General features: G+C 32.1%; 3 protein-coding genes and 1 long non-coding RNA gene across 4 annotated transcripts in view; 3 read left to right on the top strand and 1 right to left on the bottom strand.

The window, feature by feature from the left end:
• The window catches only part of LOC135962116 (uncharacterized), a 34,966-nt gene extending 14,570 nt beyond the window's left edge, over nucleotides 1–20,396 (bottom strand). Inside the window, exon 1 of the long non-coding RNA XR_010576626.1 lies at nucleotides 20,220–20,396. This is a non-coding gene — a long non-coding RNA (uncharacterized LOC135962116). The remainder of the gene's footprint in view (nucleotides 1–20,219) is intronic.
• Nucleotides 1,265–13,810, top strand: LOC135960358 (uncharacterized). Its single transcript, XM_065511629.1, has 5 exons — nucleotides 1,265–1,515; nucleotides 12,402–12,602; nucleotides 12,679–12,816; nucleotides 12,902–13,219; nucleotides 13,280–13,810. The coding sequence occupies exons 1-5, from the start codon at nucleotides 1,318–1,320 to the stop codon at nucleotides 13,784–13,786; spliced, it is 1,362 nt and encodes a 453-aa protein (XP_065367701.1). The 5' UTR covers nucleotides 1,265–1,317; the 3' UTR covers nucleotides 13,787–13,810.
• LOC135962523 (uncharacterized) lies at nucleotides 16,295–18,428 on the top strand. The gene is made up of 4 exons (XM_065514498.1): nucleotides 16,295–16,572; nucleotides 16,714–16,911; nucleotides 18,080–18,214; nucleotides 18,274–18,428. Exons 1-4 carry the CDS (start codon nucleotides 16,402–16,404, stop codon nucleotides 18,346–18,348), a joined length of 579 nt encoding a protein of 192 aa, XP_065370570.1. The 5' UTR covers nucleotides 16,295–16,401; the 3' UTR covers nucleotides 18,349–18,428.
• On the top strand, nucleotides 19,525–27,025 carry LOC135962115 (transcription factor SPT20 homolog). The gene is made up of 2 exons (XM_065513864.1): nucleotides 19,525–20,066; nucleotides 23,905–27,025. The coding sequence occupies exon 2, from the start codon at nucleotides 23,939–23,941 to the stop codon at nucleotides 26,711–26,713; it is 2,775 nt and encodes a 924-aa protein (XP_065369936.1). The 5' UTR covers nucleotides 19,525–20,066; nucleotides 23,905–23,938; the 3' UTR covers nucleotides 26,714–27,025.
• Nucleotides 27,026–27,300: the final 275 nt, after the last annotated feature.

Here is a 27,300-nt window from a genome sequence, read left to right on the forward strand (position 1 = left end):
GAAATTTATTATTAATATTTCTAGTTTCTTAAAAATTTTTGGAAAAATCGTTACAACATACATATTTGGACAAAGATATGTGGAAATACGTTGACCCACCTCAGCGAACATCCGCTGATAATAACATGATATGACCGAAACTAATGGAACTAAAAATACGAATTTCATACATATTTGTGGAAATATTTGAAAAAAATAATTGAGAATCACATGGAATTTAGCAAACAATTTTTGTCTTAATTACCTGGCCACCACTGCATATAAATCAGACATGTATGACAATAAAGTCCTATTTCGGGAGGACATTTGTGAAATAATCGACCGATTTCAGATTCAATAGTTTTTTTTTACAAAATCGAGGTCACAAAACGATATAAAATATAAGCATTTATGTGACGAATAGAATAAATTCTTTAAAAACACATCTTTTAGAAAATGTCTTAATTAAATTTATTTATGTAGTAGTTACACCAAGAAAAACTCGCGTAAATCTATACTAAAACAAAGTGGTTGGTATATGTAAATGAAATAAAATAATAATCAATTTATCTTATCTTCATTAATATAAATAAACACTAATATTCAGCAAGAATTAGCTTTAGTTTAAAAATGTGACAGTGTGAAGAAAAGTATTTCATACAAATACTTTTCTATTAATTTAAGCTGTCAGAGGCAAATACATACATATTTGGGAAATAATTTGTAAGACTAACTATTGATCACACTGTGAGTTTCCAAGAAAGCTGTAATTTCCAAAATGAAAATTAACAGAAATTTTATAAACTAAACAAAACGACATTAAAATAAAATGCATTTTCAAGAATATTTAAATACTACTTACTACATTACATTACATACCTACTAACTTTATTTTTAAATTTTTGTGTTTCGTTAATGAAGTCACAAACATGTTTCAATAAAATCTTGCCAAAAATAATAACTGGAAAATGTTTTTTTTTTTTCATTTATGTACGATGATTTGTTGACGATACGTTAAGTATTAAGCTTTTATTGGTAGGATTTTAAACAAATTCTATTTATTTTCGCCAAACAAATTAATTTTTTTTTAGTTTTTGTTTATTATTTTGCGTTTGTTATAATCAAATTCCAATACCTCATATGTATTTACTATGTATGCACATTGGCTATTAATTAAATCAATTTTATTTTAAAATAAATCAATTCAGTTGCTGACAATCAGCAGAACCTAACGCACGGTATTAAACAATTTAACGGATTAGCGCAAATTTTATCTAAAATTTAAATAATAAACGGATAACGAACAACGTTTAATAATATTTATTAAAAACAAATAAAATGTTAAAATATTCTTTAGTTGTTGCTTTTGTGATATTGTGTTGTCTATCATGGCGGGTTCAAACATTTGAAGAAAATACAAAATTTTGCATACGCACGGAGCCCATGCTTTTATCGGATATTGAAAAGCGTATAAAACCCATTGATGATAATACAAATTGTGAAATTTTAGCCACCACATTGACCGTTAATGAAAAGGTACATTTTATAGTTATTTATTATCAGGAAGACTATTTTCTTTTTACAAACGTCACTATCAACAAAGTTATTTTTTTAAGATTTCGAGAAGAGAATTTAAATTTTTAAGATTCACAAAAACTGTGATAGATACGAATTTTTGTCAACTAGGATAATGTTTACTCATTGATATCAGGGAACAACAAAGGTCTATTTTAAGAGCATTTTTATATCCATCACCAAAAGGATATTCTGAGTCGTTACAAATTCCAAGACGATCTAGCTATAGGCGCCTTTCTTTCTGTTAAATGCACTATAGGGCCTAGAGGGAAGGATCTAGGGGAAATTTTCCTCAAACATTCTCTGTTGATCAGAAATGTCTTGTATTGATAATGTGCAAAATCGGTTCTAATTTTAAAACAAATTATCCATCCGTGAAATAATATTCGAAAAGTGTGAATTTCTTAACGGATAACCGATTTTAATAATTCTAATTCATGTCTATAGAAGTGATGCAGACGATGGTCGGGGTCACATGACCCCAAAGTTGTTATTTTTTACGCATTATTATACGTACGAGTTTGTCATTCCGTTTGTAATTGCCAATTTTTTCATTTGCGGCACCATAAATCGTTATAGATAGCAGAGTTCATATAGCCATTTCCGTCTGTCCATCGAAATCAATAACTTATATATATGATTTATACATATGTCAATATATTCGCTATAGATCAACTTAGATTGCTATTTAAAATCAAGAACATCGGCTCACATATGGCTGACATATTTCACAGCCTCTTACATTTTTCTCAACAAAATTTTATTTTCACCAATAATTTTTATACCCTTCACCTTCGTGAGAAGGGTATATATGTATAAGTTTGTCATTCCGTTTGTAATTTCCACAATATAATTTTCCGACCCTATAAAGTATATATATTCTGGATCCTTATAGATAGCGGAATCGATTAAGCCATGTCCGTCTGTCTGTCTGTCTGTTGAAATCAATTTTCTGAAGACCCCAGATATCTTCGGGATCCAAATCTTCAATAATACTGTCAGACATGCTTTCGAGAAGTTTCCTATTTAAAATCAGCAAAATCGGTTAACAAATGGCTGAGATATGAGGAAAAAACCAGGACAACCTCGATTTTTGACCTATATCTGGATTACTAAGTCATTAATATAGACAATATGGATATCTGAGGAGCCGCAGAACAAAAGGTACTTTTTCGTATTTTTTCACAAATTGAATTTTTGGTATTTTTATAAAATTTGGGTTGAAATATTCTATAAAAAATCAATTTCCAAAAACTTTTAAATTTTCAAAAAAGTACCTTTTGTTCTGCGGCTCCTCATCTAATGATAGATATTTCAAAAACCTATGCAACGACGTATAAGACCATAGTAAGTTGGACCTACAATGGGTCAAAATCGGAAAAAATATTTTTTAAACCGAATATTTTTTTTTTCACCAAAAAAAAAAAAAATTAAAAAACAAATACAAATAATAAATTTAAAAAAAAAATTTTAAATTTAAATAATTCGAAAAAAAATTTTTCCAAAAAATTTAAAAGACAACTTTGGAAAAAAAATAAATTTTGTTTACCTATAAATATTTAAAATTTGTATTTTGAAGTTTAATTTGGAGAAGGGTATATAAGATTCGGCACAGACGAATATAGCTGTCTTACTTGTTTTCATCCCAATTTCCTTTTTTTAAAGGAACGGTATTTTAGATTATTTCGGTAACGTCATTTAATGAGCAACGTTAGTCAAGCTGAAAAAGTTTCTTAGGGGTAACGGTAGCCAACCTTACTAAATTCACCAGAATTACTCAAAAATTCCCAGCAGTTCTGGGAGAATTTCACGAATCTATATATGTATATATAAAAATGAAATGGTCCATGCACGTAATGTCATCACGTGAGAACGGCTTGAGCGATTTGACTGATTTTTTTTTATTCGATTCGAAATTTTCAGGAGATGGTTTGTAAAGAAAACAAATTAAAAAAATCCGGGTAAAACTCCGAAATTCTTCCAGTCAACTGTAATAAAAAAGCTCCCTAAAGTATGCAGTACAAATTTATATATTTTATTTGCAAATAAATAAGAACAGGCTGGTGTGAGTGGGTTGGAGAAACTTGAAGAACTAACATTAGTAAATGCTACCGGGCGAAGCCGGGGCGATCAACTAGTTAGTAATAATTTAGGGTGCCAACTAGGTACATAACTAGCTATGTGCCAGGTTATTATTTTTCTTCTTTTTTAATAACAATAATACAGTCTGATAGCTGGTCCAAAGTAGCCAACGCATTGGATTCACATACCGGTTATATAAAGTCAGTCTCCTTACTAGCTAATTGACCTCACATAGTCAGTTAAAAAGACATCTCATAGACAGTCCAATTACCGATTTCTTGTAAACAAACCTACCTCCGACAACTCTCCAATAGATTACTTCTTTAGAATAAAATAGCTACTTTCAAAAGTGCAGTACAAAATAAACGCTTAAAGTGTCTACACTCTAGGTTACTTAGAGACACTAAAGTGACAATTGACTTCACGCTAGGTTACATGTGGATGACTTGGTGATTCTGATTGAAGAAACGTTTCTGTGCATTATCAGTGACATCTAGCAGGAAGCACTTGCTGTTGGAGAGTTTTAATTTGCCAAAACTAGACGGCCGCTGCGTTGTATTTTGGGATTTTCCTTGATAGCACATTATCATGGAAAATAAATAATCAGGAGAGATTAAAGAAGGTCCTTAATACCTACTATAAGTACAGGAACTTCATTGGCAAGAATTCGAGTTTGAGACCAAGTAAATTGGATGTATACATCTGTTGTTAGGCCTATTATTACAGCACCCCACAGGTTGCCTTGGATATAATCTTAAATCTACTACCCATTAAGAACTATGTTTAGAGTGTGGCGGCAAGGAACTTAATTAGTTAGTGAAACCATTGCGGGTATGTCACACTAGGATATTGTGTTATCGGTCAGGACATTACTCCCATGGGAATCTCTGATCATAGTAGTGTTTATAAAAAACCGACTTTTTAAAAAACCGGTTTGTCGGTTAACCGAAAATTGGCCTTTTTTAGAAAACCGGTTTTTCGGTTAACCGACATCGAAAAAACCGGTTAAACCGGTTAACCGTCATATATATGTAGAAAACATAAAATGTCCAATAAAGTATATACAGCTTTAAAATTTGTAGTTTTTAGTAGTCAGGAATGGTTAATATTAAATACCTATGAATATACAAAAGTGCTAAGTCCATTTTATTTTGTAAAAATTTCAAAATTATTATGTCAGTCAAATGGAATTGAGTATAAATATGTTACTAAATATATAATATACTTGTTTTAATTATTGGTTTATTCATTAAATTTTTCTGATATGGAATCAGATTTCAAAATATTTCAAATTATGGATTTTGGAACGTTGTTATTTCTGAAAAGGACTTTGTACACTAAGCTAACGAAATGAATAATAAAATAAAATTTTAAGAACAAAACACACCAATGAAGTCAAATTGATTGAAAGAAGGTATGCACATCAAATTCAACTTGACGTTTGGTAAAATCATCACTAAATTTATAATGAATCATTATTAAGATTTTGCTTAACTTCTAGAATTCTGCGTAATTTAATTTTTATAGTTTGATTATGTAAACTCATCGTAAACTCAAGCTTTTAAGTAAACTCATCGACCTCTACTATTTAGAATCATTTTACTTCTTAACAATATCAATCTAAATAGGTTTATATTGTAAATCAGCAGTTTAGGTTTCAAATCAGACCAATAATGTTTGTACAATGAATATAAAAAATACACAAAACCATGAGATTTCTTAATTTTAAACCTAAATTTTAAAAACCGGTTAACCGAGTGATAAAAACCGGATAAACCGGTTAACCGAAAATCAACATTTTAAATTAACCGGTTCGCAAAAAACCGAGATTTCGAAGAAAAACCGGTTTTTCGGTTAACCGGTTAACCGGTTTATAAACACTAGATCATAGGAGCGCAACCTTTAACTTCGGTGTATACGGTATACTATCAACAGTTCGAATGGGGTACAGTTTTCACTTATGGACTCTGGTACAGGGGCAACGATATTAAACGGTCATATAGACTATCTGAAGAGTGCAGAGTCGATCTGTAGTGATAATTTAAGTAGACAATCAGACGGCACTGCTTTGAAATGTCATTTAATATATTCTAGCTTGGCCAGACATGGCTCAGATTTGTCACTATTACAGGTTAATATTTGAAACATTCCGTGACTCCACCAATCAATACTGAAATGGTAGGACGGATTGTCTAGTGTCCAATGCTTTTTGGCCAAAGCTGGATGCAAAGGCAACTAAAACACTAATTGGGTTCGATAGATGTAGTCCCAGAATTCTTGTAGTAGTGATAACCAGTCACTGCTCAATTGGGGCCTTTATAGGTAAAGGGGATAATAACACACATGATTTCTGTAGGGTGTGTGGGGATGTAGAAGAGAGAGATGCAGTAGAGCACATTATGTGCAACTGCCCGAGACGACTCTGTAGTCTGTGCAGTTATATTTAAATAGCTAGGTAACAGATTTCTAGATCAACTTGGGAGTGTTGCTGGCTGCAAATTGCGTAACATTTCAGGTTTTATCAAGAGAATAGGTTGGATATTAAAAGGATATTCTACTGTAAATTCAAATCTGTGACCACTTTTCCCTCTTTACGCAGCTTTGGATTTTTCATATCGTTTCTCATTTTGCTATCTCTAAGACACTACCTCTCTTCTTTTTTCTTTCTTTTCTGTATGTTCCTTTTTTAGGAATGGCATACTTTTCCAACTGATCAGTTGGTCTCCGAGTAGAAGTGCACATAGTGCATGAGTTCTTGTTTGTACTCACAAACAAGTGGAGTACAAAATAAACCTTTAAAATGGCTACACTCTCGATTACTTAGATACACTGAAGTGACAATTGTCTTCACAATTACATGGGATGTATAAAGTAACCAATTGATTCAAACTACATAAATTGGAGTTAGTCATGTGGTCAGAAATTAGTGACAATTACTGTCTATAAGGGATTCATTGACTAATTGCTTAACTTTTGGGTATTTATAAATATCCAGCAGTTAAGCAAGTAGTTATCACGTTGCTCCAATATTACTTGCTGGCTTACTAGGTAAGTAAAGTTTTAGCTGGAAAATGTGTACACAAAACATTGCTAACATTATTTTTCTAAGCACTATTTTAATTTACATAACCAATGTCAAGGTTATTTAATAGAATTAATGATAAAAACCACATAAATATTTTTTCAATATGTATGTATTTACAATTTTGTTTAGTTAATTGAATCATTATTATTTTATTTCTCATCTGTCTACTGGTAATATCTAATACACGAATTTAATACCATATTTGTTTCAATTCACTGGAGGTTACTTTGACATAATAGTCAGTCATATTAACAGAATCAAAATGATTTACACAACTGACATATGTACGTACATATGCATGAAATTCAGTTGGATACAGTGCGGCGACAGGTTGACATTGAAATTTAATTTATGGAGATGACAAAATTTTAGTTTAAATACTTAATTAAAGTTTTTTATATAATTTACATGTGGATTTAAACATGCATTTGTAATTGAATGTATGTCCTTTATTTATTCATACATACACATACATATATGTATTTATTAATAACTAGCTGACCCGACAAGTTATTAGCGAATTTATTTATTGTGAGTTTTTATATAAAAAATCGATGTTTGGCCAAAAATATGAATGGTCACAGATCAAGCTCCTTTTCTCGATTGAACGCTTATTGGCCACTTTGTTAGCAAATTTATATATTTTGAGTTTTTACAGAAAAAAATCGATTTTTGGCCAAAAATATAATTGATCACAGATCGAGCTCCTTTTCATGATAAGACTCTTATTGGCCAAGTTATTAGCGAATTTAGATATTTTGAGTTTTATATAAAAATAATCGATTTTTGTTCTGAAATATGAGTGAATACAGATCGAGCTCCATTTCTTGATTAAACGCTTATTGGCCACGTGTTAGCAAATTTAGATATTTTGAGTTTTTATATAAAAATAATATATAATTATATTTCTACATGTACCTCAAAATGAGTTCCGTTTTATGTCACGTACGATATACCCATATTTCGCTCAATATTTTGGACAACAATATTTCGAAGGAACTTTTTATTATTTTAAAATATAGTAGTGTCGATTCTTCGACATTTTTTAGAAACCGGTTTTCGGTTTTTATAGAAAAATATTGATAATAAAAAATAAGCCTTCAGGTCTTCGGATCAAATTTGAGCCATGCTGAAATTAAAATTGAATTTTTTCTAAAAGTGAGTGGTTGATATTTTATGAATTTTATTTAATTGCAAATGTCAACAACTATGTTAGGTTTTTAGAAACAGAAATTGCTCCAAAAAAATATATCGATTTTTTTATTTTGTTTTTATAAAGCTATACATTGAAAATGATCTTTCTCAGTGTACTTGTAGGACATATCGAGCCCTTGGCGCCAAATTATCGTAAGCGACATAACACAAATTTTACAGGAGAAGGTTTTTTCGATTATTTTGAAATTTATACATTGAATTAAAAATGTTATGATGCGATATAATATAATTTCGTTCAAGCTATTTGTCTATTTTTCAAAAATATGTATAACTATTGACAATTAAAAATGTATGGAATACTTTATTGAAAAATATGACAAAAAATGTTTTTTATTGAACTTTTTGCATATTTAAGAATAGTTTTTAATGAAATTTCACAGTTATGTAAAATTTTCTATTCAAAATGGAAAAATAAAAACGAATTTTGAAATTTATTATCAGCAATCCCACAATTCCCAAAAAGTGTTGAAAAATCCCAAAAATGGAAATTTTTAGTTTTTTGGCTATAATATCCATACCAGGGTCGGAGTTATCGGAACCCTTAATTATTAAAAGCATATTGGGCCATCTAAAATCGGTTACTATATTTTGATATCGAATATGCGATTTGAGAATTTTTGCCTTAAAGTTTAATTTAAAAAAAAATAGGTGTTTTTTGATTGGACCTGGTCCCTTCGGCAACAACAATTTAAATTTTTTTTTTCATTTAAAATATGTTGTGAAAACCTAGCTTTCAGAAAGTATAAATTCCTTAACATCCTCTTAGAAATTTTTTGTGATAACTTAAAAAGAAAAACAGTTCTTTTTTCCCAAAAAATTAGCGAAAAATCGGCTTTTTTAAATTCAAATGTATATAACTTTGGACTTAATCATTATTTTTAAACAGTTCCTTTTCTATTTGACACATACATATATTGTTAGTCCAATGAAGGAAAACTGGAGAAAATCGGAAAAAATTTGCATACGCTGTTATCAAAAAAATGGAGTAGGTTAGGTAAAAATATTGAAAATTTAATTTTCAAATGCGAATATCTCCTAAGCTATAAGACGGAATTTATAGCGCTCGATGAGAAGATTTTATATGTGTAATTTTTTTGAAATCGGAACACAAACGAAGAAATAGGATCGTTTTAAAAATGTAACATACCCGAAGTGTCCTACTTTGAGGGCCATTAGTCGCGCCGCTGGTGCGCCCATGAGGTCCAGATTCAGAACCTAAACTCAACAGCACTACTTCTTTGCGCATGTGAAATTTCATTTAAATCAATCTAACGATTTAGAAGTTTCAGATTTATTTCCTTCTTTTTTTTCTATACCACATGTGTCGCTTACGATAAAATTCGTTTACTATAAAAGGTAAACATTGACTTACGTTTGTAAATAACTTTACAAACTCAATGAGTAACATGATGCAAGAAATGCTTAAGATGCAATCAATGTTATTGCAGGCTGTGCTTAACAGACCATGAACTGCCTAAGAATATGTTTTTGGAATGCAAACGGCATACGCCAACACAAAAACGAACTCGAATATTTTTTAAGAAACCAACAAATTGATGTAATGCTGGTTTCTGAAACTCATTTGACGTCCAGAAGTTCCTTTCGAATAAATGAATATGTAATATATGACACCAAAGATCCCAGAGGTAGAGCATGCGGAGGCTCGGCAATTTTAATAAAAGCTCGAATAAAACACTACTTAATGTGTGATTTTTGCGAAGATTATCTTCAAGCTACTACAATCTGTCTTGAAGATTTTCATCGAAACTTAGTGATTTCATCGATATACTCACCCCCAAGATTCTCAATTACAGAAAGTCAATATAATAGATTTTTTAAATCACTAGGCCCCCGTTTCCTGGCTGCTGGCGATTATAATGCTAAGCACACATTCTGGGGATCACGACTGATTACCCCTAAAGGTCGTGTTTGTTCGACTCAATTTCTAAAATGGGTTTGCATGTGCTTTCGAGCGGCCAACCTACTTACTGGCCTACTGACCCACGAAAAATACCGGATGTTATTGATTTTAGCGTGATGAAAAATATCCCTAGAGAAATGATTCAAATTGAATCCTCGCTGGAACTATCTTCAGATCACTCACCCACTATTATTACTTTATTGAGCCCCCTAGAAATTGTATCCCCGACTGGTAATTTAGCGATGGCAGGCACAAGAATAAATTGGCTCAAATATAAAAAATACCTCAGTACACATTGCTCGGAAAACATACCGAATGGCTGCTCAACATGCTACCCAAACCCCCCGACAATTCAAATATAATAGAATTAATTCTGCAGATGTCGAACGGCTCTTAAATGAAAAAAGAAGATTTCGAAGAGAGTGGCAATTGCACAGATCCCCCCAACTAAAATCGAAGCTTAAAGATTGTATAAAAAGACTTAAAAAGCTCTTGGAATTTCGAAAAGTGGAATCATTGAATAAATATTTAGAAAGCCTGGACGCAACCCCGCAATCGGATTACTCATTATGGCGAGCAACAAAAAATCTTAAAAGACCCGTTATATGTAAGTCCCCCTTGCGAAATTCAAGTGGTGGTTGGGCAAGAAATGATACTGAAAAATGGAATCTGTTTGTTAATCATTTAAAAAAAGTATTTACACCGAACACATCAAACGAATCAATTGAGTTGCCACCTGTTGCACCCTATTTTGGAGCAGCCGTACCGCTACGTTTTGAGATTCGAGAGATCGAAAATGCTTTCTTTCTTGATTTAAATCCCAAGAAAGCGCCTGGTATGGATAAGATTAGCAACAAGATGCTTATGGAGCTACCCCGGATAGCAATAAAAATAATTCTTTTTATTTTTAATGCTATATTACGACTTGAATATTATCCTCCAGAATGGAAGGTTTCACTGGTTACCATGATACCCAAGCCGGGAAAAGATCACACAAAAGTAGAATCATACAGACCCATCAGCCTATTGTCTAATATATCAAAGCTATTTGAGAAGATACTTATGAACAAGTTGTACCCGATGTTAACTGAAAACAATTGTATTCCGAATCATCAATTTGGATTTAGAAGAAAACACAGTACTATCGAACAAACCCATAGACTTGTAAATATGGTGAGAAAAACGTTTGAAGAAAAGAAATACTGTTCTGACATCTCTCAAGCGTTTGATAAGGTATGGCATGCTGGATTAATATACAAATTGAGTCAAAATTTACCGGCAAACACACATAAGCTGTTGGAAAGCTATTTAACTGGTCGAACATTTAAGGATAAAGAGGGAAACTTTTTAAGTACTGCACAACCCATTTATATTTGATGTATTTGTCTGAAATGCCAACTAACAATCGCACTCATACATCAACATTTGCTGATGATACTGCTATTCTAAGCATTCAGGAAAACCCTCAAGAAGCGTCTCGTTACTTACAAAACCACATATTTGAATTAGAAAAATGGTTAAAACAATGGAAAATTAAAGTCAACGAGCAAACATGTACACACATTACATTTACATTGCGTAGAGAATCATGCCCCCCTATTCATATCAATAACCAAACAATAATTCAACAATCGGAAGTGAAATACCTCGGAATACATCTCGATCGTCACCTTACATGGAAAAGTCATATAGATGCAAAGTTGACTCAAATGAAATTGAAATCAATTCAAATTAATTGGCTTATAGGCAGAAACTCCACGCTTAGTTTAGATTGTAAACTCTACTTTATAACATGATCATAAAACCGATATGGTGTTATGGCATACAGTTATGGGGCACGGCCTCAGCGTCAAATGTAGAAAAGATCCAAAGACGCCAAAACAAGTTTCTAAGAATGATCACAGTTGCCCCCTTTAAAAAAAACCCGGTTTCTTCGATATTCGAAATGTGAGCTTTTCAAAAAAATCGAAACCGACTTAACCAAAAAAACCGGTTATAACCGGTTATTAAAAACCGGCCCGATCACCCTAGTAGCCTCTGAATGGAACATAAAGACCAAATTATTTTTTAGATACCCTTATTTTTGCAAAATCTATTCCACTCTGTAGGCGTACAAATGTCACGTACGATGATATGGAATTGGCCATATGTAAAAGTTCCATACATAAGGTAATTTTCTATGGTTCCATAAATTCGCCTTAATGCCTCGATGAAGGAAAAGTACCATTAAGTCTCCATTTGTGAATATTCATCCATTTAGGATAACATATATATAGTTTCATGTTGATTGCTTCATTGTATCCACAAGGGGAACCATTAAGTACCATCTATATTAGTTTAGAAGATTTAAGGTTAACGAATTTACCCGTTTTACCCCATAAACCTTCTTAGTAGATCTACACAGGGAGAGGAACATATAGTTAAAATTTCCTATTGACGTTTGGGCTGGGCGATGTTAAATCAGTCAGACACCCAGTAAAGTTACTCTTTTATATATATAGATTATAAATATACATATTTATATTTCATTCATTTAATTTCCAGGAAAGTTTTATTAACACCATGTGCAAAGATCATGGCAGTTCACATAAGGATATATATTATTATTTCAAATTACACAATGGAGATTTAGCGGGACGTAGTGAATATCATGAGATATGCAATAGCAAGACCAATCCTTTACTGGCCTGGATACCGTATGAACAAATGCAAAAACGTTATGCTCAAGAATTAAATCCAAAGGAAGTAAGTTTAAAATCTAGTTTAAAAATTAATAAATTGAAATTTTAATAAAAATATGTCTTTGCTTATTTGTAAATAGCGTCAAAACTATATAGCCAAAGCCACAGATGTTCAACGTGAAAAAACCGAACTGTGTTATTTCCGTCATACTGATTTAGTGACCAATATTTCCGATAATTTATTCACCTGCGTTGTGATGATATTTGAAGACAATTTTGTAAGTAAGAAAATTTCCCATGAAAGTTTCAACTCCTGTATTGAAACAATAATAATAATCTTATTATTTAATTAAAAATTTTCAGTATGGTTTGGATTCCAATATTAATGTTTTGGTGGAAATAAAACCTTTAATGTATGAGCTGCGTAATATAACCTATTCGCCTTGGGTTAATTCAACTGTTAGCTATAAAACCTTATTGGGTAGAAAGGAATTGAAAAATCCCAGCAGTGAAAAGAAACAAATTTTTGGCAATTTAAATTATGCCTATGTGGAGAAGATTGAGTTGAATTTGAGCTCGGTTTACAGTGAGGATATGATTAAATTACCCTTGTTGTTTGAACATAAAAATGCGGTTCTGGAATTAGATGATAAGGGTATTGGAGGCATGGATGTTAAAGAGGTAAGTCGAGTCTCGAAATTGAGAGAAAAACTAAATTTAACATTATTTTCTGCATTTTAGAAAGCCTACTTTGGCCGCAAAATGGAATCAAAAACCAAAATAAAAGTTGATGTCATTGGCCAGTGGGCCGAACATCAGCAGCAATTCACCGCCGATATTTACGAATACTTTGGTTATGGCATTAAACGTTTCCGCAACGAAATGCAAAATGGCACCGTAACATTTGTACGCATCGAAAGTACCGAACCGGTCTACGAAATGCCCGAAAAAGATGATATTGTTGTGGCAAAAATACATTCGCTGGGTGGTAAAAAATTTGAACGTCTGACCGCCGAAGAGGACAGTTTTGGCTTGGATAATAACGATACACTGGCTTTAAATGAATTTGAAGAAACCTGGGAAGATGAAGAGAACCAATCTGGTAATCAGCCATATCCGGGATTTTATCCCTGGTTTATTGTGGCTGTTCTTGTGGTAGCGGGCGTAATTTTGGCTGCAATTTATGGTGTAGTGCGTAATTGTAGCAAGAAAGAGCAGAGGCAAAATTATAAATTTACTGGTATTTAAGAAGAAAAATTAAATAATAATATACGAGTATTATTAAACACATAAATAATATTTAAAATTACTACTTATTAATAAAGCTATTGTTTGGAATAATTATTGAATTTAGCTGTTTTTGTTTAATTTAAAACATTGTGTTCTTTCTATGATCGGTTCTGACCTATTATAATATTCTTACATAGGTTTTTATACCCTTCACCTTCGTGAGAAGGGTATATTATATATAAGTTTGTCATTCCGTTTGTTATTTTCCGACCCTATAAAGTATATATATTCTGGATCGTTATAGATAGCGGAGTCGATTAAGCCATGTCCGTCTGTCTGTCTGTTGAAATCAATTTTCTGAAGACCCAGATATCCCAGATATCTTCGGGATCCAAATCTTCATTAATTCTGTCAGCCATGCTTTCGAGAAGTTTCCTATTTAAAATCAGCAAAATCGGTCCACAAATGGCTGAGATATGAGGAAAAAAACCAGGACAACCTCGATTTTTGACCTATATCTGGATTACTAAGTCATTAATATAGGCAATATGGATATCTAATGATAGATATTTCAAAGACCTTTGCAACGACGTATATATGACCATAGTAAGTTGGACGTACAATGGGTCAAAATCGGAAAAAATATTTTTTAGCCGAATTTTTTTTTCACCAAAAAATTTTTTTTTTTTAAATTTAAAAAAAAAATTTTAAGTAACAATTCGAAAAATTCTTTCTTCCAAAAAATGAAAAAAACAACTTTGGAAAAAAAATAAATTTTGTTTACCTAAAAATATTTAAAATTTGTATTTTGAAGTATAATTTGGAGAAAAGTATATAATATAGCTAGCTCTCTTACTTGTTTTATGTTCAACTTTAGTTACCGATTCACTAGATACTTTGCGTTTGTTTCGCACAGTGTTATCAGAAATTATTCTGCATAAAATACTAAAAAAGTGTAAAATCAGATAAATCATTATTGTGTATTGCTTAGTCTCTCCAGGTTCTTCAGTGGTCTGCTTCCTTCCATCAACTTCTTTACCACAGAGCTGTATTGTATCTTTGGAATATGTTGGTTAATGGGCGAAGCTTCTAATAGTGGATTCGACGAGACAAACGCTTCGGTTCTCGGTCGGCTAACGACTTAGTATGGGTAATGGATACAATACGAGGAGATAAATTATTCGGCTCTCATCGGCTAACTACGACTTATTGGCTAATTCAAGCTAATCAGCCTTATCATGTAAGGCGTAGTCGTTTTACGACAACGACAGTTTCGTACTACATTAAAGAAATTATTCAACCTGTTTCATTAATCTAGTACGAAACTGTCGTTGTCATAAAACGCCTACGCCTTACATGATAAAGCTGAAAGAGTACAATCCGACAAATACTTCGACTCTCGGTAGGCTAACGACTAATTATTGGAAAATTTAGTTTTGGATGCAATTCGAGGAGATAAATTATTTAGCTCTCCTCGACCACCAACAGCTTATTGGCTATGACTAGCTAATGAGTACAATCCGACGAGATAAATTCTTCGGCTCTCGGTCGGCTAACGACTAAATATTGGTAAATACAGCTTATGGATGCAATCCGAGATAAATTCTTCAGATCTCATCGTGTAACTACAACTTATTGGTTATGACTAGCTAATGAGTACAATCCGACGAGATAAATGCTAAACACGGATTTTAACTACTTTATTAGTACGAAGTAAGAACTATGGGCTCGTCTACGTACACATGGTTACGCGGGACCTCGATTCTAGCATACCCTGTTCATATTTTCTTAGATGTCTTATATTAAAATTCACATAAACTAGTTGGGAATTATTACCAATAATATACTACATAAAATACTTTTGCTCAAAAGAAAGCTAGGTCCATTCCTTTAAGAGGTTTTTGGTCGCTTAGTGGGATGCGAGTGGGATATATACCAAAAAAAAAATTTTCGAAAGATTGAAGAAATAGCTATCTAAACTATTTGGGATACATTTTGCTAAGAACAATATGTAATAAGTAACTCTAGAGCCATGGGAAATTTTATTTAAATTGTGCTATCCTTTTAGAAGTTACAGATTTATTTCCACTTTTTCAGTTCCCCCCATCGTGCGGAAAGAAGAAAAGGTGGGATTTTCAATTCGTTATTTCACAATAAATTTGGATTTCTTGATATCAGTTTTTATTCTCTCTATAATTTGAGAGATTAATATTACAGAACCGGTAAAATAATAGCAGCACAGGACCACGAAAAAATATAGAATGTTGCAGCAATTTTCGATTTTCGACATTACTTTAAAATATTATAAAAAAGCTTTCAAAACTTACAAGAAAAATTTTTTGTTGAAAAAAATTCAGTCCGATTTTCCAGAATTTAAATAAAACCCGAATCGGGAATATTGGGATTCCTTTAACATAATATGAAAGTCGTGGTGCTATTATTTTAACCGCTGCTGTATGTGTTATCTAGCATACTCTGAGAATTATTGTTAGAGTAAAATAATTCAGTTCAGTTCTTCAACTACAACTATTTAACGCATTTTCGGATATTTATAGTGAAGAGCCTTTACCAAAATATTCAACATTCTATCGATTACTCTTAAACAATACAATATTTTCTATAGAACAATAAATATGTATAAATGTATAAGTTTTATTCTTTCTTTTTTGTGTTGTCTATCATGGGGATTCCAAACATTTGAAGATAATATAAAATTTTGCATAAACAAGGAAACTACACATTTATCGGAAGAACAAAATACAGATTGTGATATATTAGCCACCCCATTGACTACTAATGAAAAGGTATGTATGTATGTTTGTTATATTCAAAGATAACATACAGTAATCGTATTTACGTCATAATTTTAAACCTTGCAAACATTAGTAATGTCAAATGTTTGAATGTTAATAAATAAGTTTTTCCTGGCAACATTTTCTTTTCAGCAAATGTTTCAAAATACAATTTGCAAAGACTATGGCGTTCCCATTGACACATTTTATTACTTTAAATTACGTAATGGAAATTTGGTTGGACGTGGAGAAGATCATGAAATTTGCAACATTACGGATAGTCTTTTATTAGCATGGATTCCATATGAACAATTTAAAAGATATTATGGTCAAAAATTAAATCTAACAGAAGTAAGACTTCCTAAAACATTGAAAACAGTTTATTTGAGACAACGCCAAATTGATGTCTATTATTACATGTATTAGTTATAACTAGGGGGCGGATTTTCATGCATTTATTATTGGAAAATATGCGCCTAAAATATGCTTCAAAAAAATCTAAATATGACCTAAAAATTTAAAAAATATGCACTTATATTTTTGTGCAGAAACATAAAATAATTAAGTATGAATTTCGAAATATCTTAAAAATACACAACACTGTTGCCAGCAGTTAGAACTCTTTAAATTATACCAGGTATTAAACAATTAAAGTTCTAAAACTATTTTTAACATTACTTTTCTTCTAAAAAACAATGGATATTTATATTAATTGTAATATCTTGGTATAAATACTTGTTTAAACTTTAAAGCCAAGAGCTTCTATATTGTGACTTTCCCTTTAAAATCATCAATATTTTGATCGTGCTGTAAAGTAGCATCCAACCTTAATATTTATCTCGTCAATTGGTTAATTTATACATCCCATGTAATCTAGCATAAAGACAATTGTCACTTAAGTGTCTCTATGTAATCTATAGTGTAAGGACTTTAAACGTTAATTGTGTAGTGTATTTTTTCTCTAAGTTATCCAAAATCACTAGTTTACGACAGTCTCGTAGAACTGCTTGGAAATGACTGACAAAAAAATTTTTGTCGAAACAATGTATTGCCCATTAACGACAAAAAATTATATTTTTATTAAAAATTGGCATTATATGCATATAAATATGCATTTTGAAGTAAAATATAACAAAATATGCGTTATCAATAAAATATGCAAAAATATGCACTAACAAATCGATGCCATTTTGCAGCAAAATGTGCGATTCGGATAGATAATTAGTCTACATTGTATTTGGACGTTCGAGAAAAAACATGCATTTGCATATAAATCCGCCACCTAGTTATAACCATTTAGTTTTCCAGTTAAGCGTAAACATTTGGTTTGAATTTTTGATTTGCACAACAGAGCTGCATTTGTTAATTTCAAATGACTTCAACTGTTATTTTTGCTTAGCGATAATTTCGCTTGTCGCAAAAAATCTGTTTTCTCAGCCAACAATGCTGTATGTAAATACAGTAATTACTAAAAGTTTTCATACACGAATTTTTAATAAATTTTTGTATCTTAATGTAGCGCTTAAAGTACATAGCCAAAGCTATTGATGAAAAGGATAAAACGGAATTGTGCTATCTCCTTCATATTGATTTGATCTACAATAATACTGAACAGCAATTTGCATGTGTTCTCATGATATACGAAGATAATTTTGTAAGTTATAAATTGTATATACAATTTACTAGATAATTTATATATCTTTCTTATTTCAGTTCGGTTTGAAAAACAACATAAATGTGTTGGTGGAAATTGAAAATTTACGGAATAATAGAAAATGTGACTTATAGATCTTGATTAAATTTCGAGCTAAGGATTAATAAATAAATTCCATCGGATAAGAAAATAAAAAATAACCAGATTCATTACAAAACGCAAGATGAAATAAATTTAATAATTTATTCGAAATAAGCATAAAAATCATTATATGGTTACCTTATACCAATTTTGTTTTATTTTTTAGTTTATTTATGTCCATCTTAAACAATCTTAAACATTGCATTAGTGCTGGCGATTTTTTATAAAAAGTTTTCGGAATGTCTCAATATATATTTTTATTTGATATAAAAATTTGCGGGTAATTATTTAATTTTAATATTTATTGGCTGAAACCAATCTTGTTTATATTAATTTGAATACATTGGATTCTTTAGTTTTTCAAAAAATATGGTAAACATTAAAAAGAAATAATGAAAAATATTTTTTTTTTATATCTTCAATTTAATTTTTCTTTTATCTTTAATTTTTATCCTCCACAAAACACTGTTCACATTTTTTTACAAATCCGGCAGCTTCTGTAAATGTAAAATTCTAATAAGAATATTTCATTGTTGCTATCTCTGTCATACGTACATCAATTTTTGTTCTAACATCACCATCAGAAAAAATTCTCTTACTAGAATTCATAGGAAAAAAAGGAGAAAGAGGTATCCAAATAACACGAGCTCAGTTACATGGTTCTTGATAAACATTGAGTTCGTAAATGAAAAACAAGTAAACAGGAAAATGTAAATTAAATTTAAAAGTGTGTGAAAATTCATGAAAAGCTAAATAAAACGACAAGAATTTCAAAAGAAATCTGTAAAGTTAAATTTTAAAAAGTGCAACAAAAGAATAAGAATCAATTTTCGTAACAGGCCTAGAGCAAAAAAAAAATAAATAAAATTTTAAGTTCTGAAGTGTATGTGTGTGTGTGTTTAAAAAAAAGAGTAGCAAACCTGTGGAAATTAGAAAACTAATAATTTTTATTAAGACAAATTAAAACTTATTATATAAAATCTATTAAAAAACCCATAATTTAACTTATAGTTTTAAATTAAACCTAAACAAAAGGTAAGTTGATTAATAAATATAAACAATTTATTTTGCAATGCAATTTTTTTATTTTGCCTTTGAAAAATTGTCTGGCAACATTACAACCCACCAGCTGTTTGTTTACGTTGAAATTCTTTTACTCTTTTCTTTTGCCCATGCTTATATGAGAGTAAAAGAGATGACGTTATGGTATCTAGTCAGAGTATATTTCGTTTTTCCTTTTTATTTTTGTTTCTCAAAACGAAACAACTTCGTTTTCATTTTGTTGGCAGCCATTGTGTTTTACCGACGTCAGAAGAAGACAAAAGGTCGTGTGTGTGTAAAAATTTCTACAAAAAATTTTGATTCACTAGCTTCAATTTCATTTTTCCCCAACAAAATTCCTTAAACTTTAAGGAAAATCTAGTTATTTCGTTCATGTAAATTATAAAAAAGTGTGTTTTTTGCAAACTCTTCTAACGGTTTATGAGTTTGTTATTGTTTTGAAAAAATAAAAACAAAATAAATCCAAACAAAAAATGTCTAAAACAATGTAAAAACCAATTAATGGCTTAAAAAAAACCTAAAAATTATCCACGTAAAGAAAATTTCGTTCATAAAAGTGCATATATTCCAATAATCTTCAAAGATTTTACGATTGAACTACAAAAGTATACAATTTAAGCGCGTTATTTTTATATAATTTATTGCCGAGGTAAGTAAAATGATTTTTGCACCATGTTTCTGTAATTTGCTGTGAGCAAGAAAATGCTTTGGTATTTTTGTTAACAATTATACATTTAAATACTTATTCTATGAGGTTATTTTTTTGCTCTTCTTTATTTTTGTGTTTTTTGCCATCCATTACCAAATCCGGAATTTTTGTTTCGTTTGTATTTAGTACTTGTATTAGTTCAGTTTTCTTTTTATTTCTACTGAAAATACTGTGCTTTATCTTTCATCTGTGTTTTTTTTACTTTTATTTTGCACGGAATTCTACATGAGATAAAACTATAGGTAAATTGTTGCTATGGCGTGTGTATGTCTCTTTTCGTAAATTCTCATTCCATCTCTTTTTTTCTGTTTCTATTCAGACTTGTGTTTACATAAGGTGACTCATAAAATGTTGTTGTTGATAACAGGGTGTTATTTATTTTTTATATTTGAATAAATTGCTGTTAAATTTCATGACTGGTATTTTAAATTCATTTAAATGATATTAACCCAATTGTTATAAATTAAGATTATCAGAAGAGTTTTTATCATGCAAAATATTTAATTTTAATTGTTAATACATTTTAATATATGTGTATATTACAGCAAATGATTTGTTTCGCGAAATGTTTTCATATTGAAAATTTTAAAAATTTGACTAAAATTAAATTCATGTTTTCTGAGGTGCGGAATGCACTCCCAGACATAAACAAATTCTTTTATGAATGAATTTTCTCAGAAAAAGAGACACGCGAATAAAAGTTGTCCTATCCCAACTTATTTCTTATTTACAATGAAAACCCACACACTCTACTCAAATTAGGCAAAAATTAAAAAAATGCGCATGTCTGAAAAACAACGAAAGTATTTTTACATAAAATATTTAAGTTAAAACATGCCTTAATCACATTCCAAAGAAAAAAAAACTATACCTATTATTGAATTATTTGTATTTTTGTTGGAAATAAATTATTGCACAAATTGGGGGAAATAATATAACGTCATCATGATGATGAACACAACTGAATTGGAATTTTCTTTTTATTAGAAATAATGCAGATTTGAGTTAATTTATACGATTTTTTTGTTATATATTATAAATATACAAATGAAATCTCAGTATTTATAAGCATTATTTGGTAATATTCTATATCAAAAAGCTATAAATAAGCTAAAAAGGACGAATATTCGATTTAAATTTGAGTCCAAAATCAAGTCTGGGCTAATAATTGAACATTATTTGGGCAAATGGGTACATGAATATAAAGTTATAAGTATAAACATTATATTATTATCAACTTTAGTCCAATTATACCTAAATTGGTAGTTTCCAAGAAAAATTATTGTGCTTTCAATTAAAATTGTTTTTTTAGATTAAACTCTAAATTTAATTTAAGTTTATTCAAACTTATATATACAAACAAGACAGTGGAGATTTCAACCATAAATGTAAACTTATTTATTAGCAATTATGAATATGCAAAAAAACTAGTTAAATATATTTCTAATAAAAATTCTAGTTTTTGACTTGATGGTACCCATTAACATTTGAACAACTTTTCGATCCACTTGTGCTGCAATTTATTCCAAGCAGATAACATTTTTTTTATTGTCGATAATAGCGCTTCCATTTTTCTTTAATTTAGCTTCGACAATAGCACAATATTTTTCAATTGGCCGAAGCTGGGGACAATTGGGTGGGTTCATATGTTTTGGTATTACATCGACTTTGTTGCTTCGATACCAATCCATGGCAGCTTTGGAATAGTGGCAGGAGGCCAAATCAGGCCAAAACTTTACTGAAGAATGGTGTTGTCTAATAAAGGGTAGCAAACGTTTTTGAAGATATTCTTTGATGTAAATATCCGGTCATAGTTATAGAGGTTACACACGGAGCACTCTTTAGAGCGCAACTGCAAATTGCTTGCCACAACATTACCTTCTTACCAAATTTATCCACTTTTGTAACGTCCTGGTAGCAGACGTTAACGTATGTTTCATCGTCCATGATAAGCTAGTTATTAAATTTTGTCAAAACTTGTTCGTAAAGTAAACGAAACCCTTTTACAGCAGTAATATTTTGCTTTTCTCTATGATTTGGATATGTAATGTTACGATATGACCGTAAGCCAGCATCCAGGCGTATTTTTCGTGCTGTACAACGTCTGGTTTATATTTTTTGACGCAATCATTATCAGAAAAACCAGGAATTGGCTTAATACAACGCACTACGATCCGTGCTTAAGGTTCCTCTGTAACGTTTTATAACATCATTGAAAGTACTTTTTGGAAGCTTCAGTTTTTTTGCTATCATTGCACCTGACCATTGAGGATTTTTTAGAAAATTGTGCAAAATTTTTTATCTATTGCTCGCCACATGTACAAAAATTAATATACTAATTTGAAATCCTGACAGAATAATGATTGGTTTGTTTAGAAAGTCATGCCAAAAGAAAACAAAAATATTGCCACTAGTTTTTTGTAAAAAGCTTCTACAGTACGACCGGATTTTATGCGAACAATTAATTCTTGGGCAAAATTGGATAATATTTGAATTAAAATTGAGACATATCATCTGTCATTGTCCAATGCTAAAAAGCCATGAGATTAGATGGCTTTGCAGGCAATTCGATGGACTAAAAGACATTACTGAAATCTGGGGGATATCTTTAGTTTGATTAGGGAGATAAAATTACTTTTACAGGAGAAAGTTTGCAAATTCATGTGTTAACTTTTAACTTATCTTTATCACATTTATCTTTCCGAATTTATATTCTTTTCGAAGGGAATCACAAATGTACCCTGTAATGGGTCTTGTATTCTTATGTTTTCCGTATATCTCACCGAAAAAGTTTTAACATAAAAAAATAAATTTTTCATCATGAAACTGATTTTATCACAACTAAAATCGGAGTTATAGTTTACCTCCATTAGTTACAGCTCAGGTCCATTTACTTTGTTTTAACTGTAAGAAGAAGAAAAGTAATTGGATAGAGAAGGCTGAAAAATAAAATGGGTGAGAGTGACGAGGAAATGCTCATGATACCGCCAGAACCTTCTGTTGCTAGTAATAAATAAATGTCCAAGAGGAAATTTCTTTTAGATTCCGCGATGAAGAAGATAGTTCCATCATATTCCCCATAGGTTAGGTTAGGCTTGACAGGTTGTTACGCCTGAGGCTTGTAAGGTTCCTTTGTAATAATTGAAAAGAACAATAAGAAAAAGAAGAGATTATCCGCAGTGGACAGAGAAGATTGTTCAACAGAAGTAGAGGAATATAAAAAACAAATATGTATACTGATTTAGGAGATAAGAAAGAGAAGTGGTTCACAGATCAGAACCCGATCTGAGCCATCCTGAGAGGTCTATAAATGCGCTTAGCCGATCAAGGACATTTAAAGAACGGTGGAAATCACTGAGATCCTCATTGTGACAGTAATCACTATAGTAGAGTACAATACGTATGGAATGTACACCAAACCTACAATGTCCTTTGATAATTGATATTTGGTTTCTACGCTGTATTTGTTGTAGTCATAGAGAGAGTTCAGGACCAAAATCTGAGTTTGCGAATCGAAATTATCTACAGGAGGGTTTTTGAGTTCAGTGAATTAGGATTTTGACAAGAGACTTAGTTTTTTGGCTCTCTGTTACCCATCTAGTTGTCATCTATTGCAACATATTCGAAATCTGTAAAATTTCACTTGAAACCAATTATTTTGTTTATTATTTAATTTTTGTAATTGTAGTTCTTAAATCCTGCCAAAGCATTTTCTAACCTCAACAATTTATTTAACAGAGAACATATCCTTTTAATAACTACATTCTACAAATTCTAGCCTTTGGCAATCGTGACCACAACTAAACTTCAATATGGAACGTAAGAAAGTGTTAGAATTGGACAAAATATGTCGTGTTTGCATTTGCGAGCGTAAAGACATGCGGCCGCTATTTAGTGAAAAAGTCGCCGACATGCTAATGGAATGTGCCAGTGTTTGTGTTAGGCCTACAGAGGGTTGGCCAGACAAGATATGTGTACAATGTGTACACGCTGTATCTCGCTGTCATGCCTTTAAGATGCAAGTCGAACGCAGTGACAAAGAATTGAGGGAGTACATCAAATCTTTAACGGTACGAGTAGTGATTGAAGATTCACCAAGTGGAACACAGTCTGCAGGACAACAAACGGAAATGAAAATGCATCAAACAACCACAAGGGTGGTGTTAGATGAAGCACAGGGTTTGAAATTGCAACAGAGTCAGGCGAAGTTAATAGCACTGCAGCAGCAACAACAGCTGTTAATGCAACAGCAACAGGAACAGCAGCAGCAAAAGCAACAGAAGCTAATACAAAAACAATTGAAACAACAACAGCTGCAACAGCAGCAGCAACAACAACAACAAGAACAGGAAGAGAAGCAACAGCAATTAATAATGCAACAGCAGCAGCAGCAACAACAACAGCAGCAGCAGCAAATTGCTTCACAAAACAAAAAGAAAACTTTAGCCTTAAATAAACAAAAACAACAAAATATGCTCAAGAAACAGCAGCAACAACAGCAGCAGCAAACAATTGTTGTACAACAACAACATCAGCAGCTTCAAAGCATACAGCCCCAGCAAAATCAACACATCCTGCAACAACAAATTCTATCCGACAATATCACTATGCAAAATCCCCGCCTTCAGTCCACACAAAATCTTATGAATTCTCCCCCTTTATTACCCATTTCATCGACATCCTCTACGACCACTAACACAATAGTTCCACATACCAACACAACCAACTCCCTACCACAACAATTAGTCCTACCAAATGGTCAGATTATAACCACAACACAAATACTAACTACCAATAGCAATGGCCAACCCCAACTAGCGCAATTAATCAATCCTCAGCCGTCAGCACCGCAACAACAGACACAATTCGCCCCCCAGCTCATACAAACAACGAGTGGACAGACACTGCAATTGATACAACAACCAAATGGTCAGCAAATTCTTCAACTGGTGCATATTGTGCCCCATCGTTCGGTTGGTGGACCGGGCAGTAATTCGAATACTACCGCCACCATACTCGATGATGACCACATAACGATGGTGGACGAAGAAACGCTAATGGAACAGACCGAACAACATTTGATCGATGATGATGAGATCGATGATCAGGGTGGTAACGATGGACAAAGGGAACAAATTTGTGAGACCATTGTAGTTGAGGAGGAACAAATGCAAGTACATCATGGCCAGCATCACCATCATCAGTTATTGCAACAAAATGAGGATTTGGAGTTTCTGGACGACATTACAGTGACTACATCACAGCAGCAGCAACATCATCAGCATCACCACCATCACTCCCAGCATCAGCAACTGATACTGCAGGATGTTACAGTTGTGCATGAAGTCGTCGATGAAGAGGATCCAGATGATGATCGTGATCATGACGATATAATCGAGGAAATTCATATGGAAGAAGAAATGCTGGATGACGATAATACTGGCGCTGTTCTTATCGAAACCTCTAGTGGTTCGGAGTTCATAACTGATGACCAACTGGAACACCATCAAATGCTGGCTACGGTAGAGGATGATGTTGAATTGTGTCAACATCAACAAGATATGAGTGAACATGAAAACTCTTTGGCTCAATACACAATTGTCGAAGACTGTGGTCCAGATGAGGATGATGCCGATGTCTTAGAGGAGGCTGAAGTAAACGCTGTACTTCATGCTGCCTGTGGTGGCAGCATTATTATTGAAAATGATGACATCGTGGAGCATGAATCACCACAGAAATCAGTCTGTGCAACAATGACGACGACCACAACGTCGCCAACAGCGACTACACCCTCAAAGAAAGCTCGACGTACGAATACTCCTCACGCTAACAAGTCTTTAGCATCATCGCGTCTCCTGCAAGCGACCGCCAATTCAATAGCAGCAGCCGCTGCCTTGGATGACGACACCGAAATCGATTCCAAAATAATAGCCGAATTTATCAATCAACAAACCTCCGTTCTGGGTACGGGACGCTACAAATGCAACCTGTGCCAACAAGAATTCAAACAATTCAAAGGTCTGCACAATCACATGCACTCTCACTCCAACTGGATACGAGCGAATTGTAAAAAACAGCCGGAATGTGAAATTTGCCACAAGACCTTCAAAGGCCCCGGTATGCTGCGCATGCACATGAAAACCCATCAGTCGGCGGCCAAAATTCCCACTTGTCACATTTGTGGCAAGACTTTCAAGTCCAAGGCCATACTCTATCGCCACCGACACATACATCAGCAACGTTCCTATGCCTGTGCTATAGACAATTGCCGCAAACACTTTGCAAGTACTGCCACCCTAAAGGCTCACGCTGAACGCAATCACCCGCAAACATTGAATGTGCCCAAGTACAAATGTGGCGAATGCAATAACCTCTTCTTTGATGTCGAGGACTTGCACGAGCATGTACAAATTACCGGTCATGGCGGCGTCAATAATGGCAATAATACTTCGGACACCTCGCCGGCTCACGACTTAAATCTATCGAATGAGCAAAACGATGGCGATTCAACATCGGGCACCCAAACTGTAACCATGCATGAGGTGGTTAATAGTAATGGCGATGTGTTTATAGTTACGCAGGCGTAGTTTTAATCTGTACAATAAATTCGTTGTTTACTTTTTAATATTATACTATAGTGAATATTTAAGGTTTTCTTCTTTTTTTTTTTCATTGTTGTTAACTTTAATTAATTTATAGATTTGTACACACAATAAATTTACGAAAAGAAAGAAATTTTATATTTTAAAAATGTAAATAGTTACTGTAATTAGTTTAGGTACATTTGTATACATATGTAACAAATATTAATTAAATAATTAACACGTTCTTTTGTTTTGGCAATAAATCAAATAAAACAAATTATTTTTATGCATTTAGAACTACAGTGTATCACAAAACTATTGTGCTTATGGATTTTAAGTTAACTTTTTTAGATTCCAATTAATTAATTTATTTTTTTTTTAATTTTTCATAGAATTTGTTTTTGGTTTTGTTAAAAGGATGCGTGATATGTTATTAGTAACAATTAAGTCCTTATTTGTTTAAATGTTTTGTATTAAACATGCTGAAGGGAAAATAATTTATCATTATTTTACACTTTTACAACAAGTGTAAATCACAATGAAGACTAATGAAAAACCTAAAAATGAGTAAGCAAAATAGTTTTGTGATA

This window comes from Calliphora vicina, chromosome 5 (assembly GCF_958450345.1).
Source record: "Calliphora vicina chromosome 5, idCalVici1.1, whole genome shotgun sequence".
NCBI lineage: Eukaryota > Metazoa > Arthropoda > Insecta > Diptera > Calliphoridae > Calliphora > Calliphora vicina.

Excerpts from the sequence above, each read along its gene's own strand:
- LOC135962523 (XM_065514498.1), top strand. The coding sequence starts at position 16,402 with ATGTATAAATGTATAAGTTTTATTCTTTCTTTTTTGTGTTGTCTATCA. Across the intron at positions 16,573-16,713 it reads CATTGACTACTAATGAAAAG|CAAATGTTTCAAAATACAAT; the intron begins GTATGTATGTAT and ends TTTTCTTTTCAG. Across the intron at positions 18,215-18,273 it reads TGATATACGAAGATAATTTT|TTCGGTTTGAAAAACAACAT; the intron begins GTAAGTTATAAA and ends TTCTTATTTCAG.
- LOC135962115 (XM_065513864.1), top strand. The coding sequence starts at position 23,939 with ATGGAACGTAAGAAAGTGTTAGAATTGGACAAAATATGTCGTGTTTGC.
- LOC135960358 (XM_065511629.1), top strand. The coding sequence starts at position 1,318 with ATGTTAAAATATTCTTTAGTTGTTGCTTTTGTGATATTGTGTTGTCTA. Across the intron at positions 12,603-12,678 it reads AAGAATTAAATCCAAAGGAA|CGTCAAAACTATATAGCCAA; the intron begins GTAAGTTTAAAA and ends ATTTGTAAATAG. Across the intron at positions 12,817-12,901 it reads TGATATTTGAAGACAATTTT|TATGGTTTGGATTCCAATAT; the intron begins GTAAGTAAGAAA and ends AAAAATTTTCAG.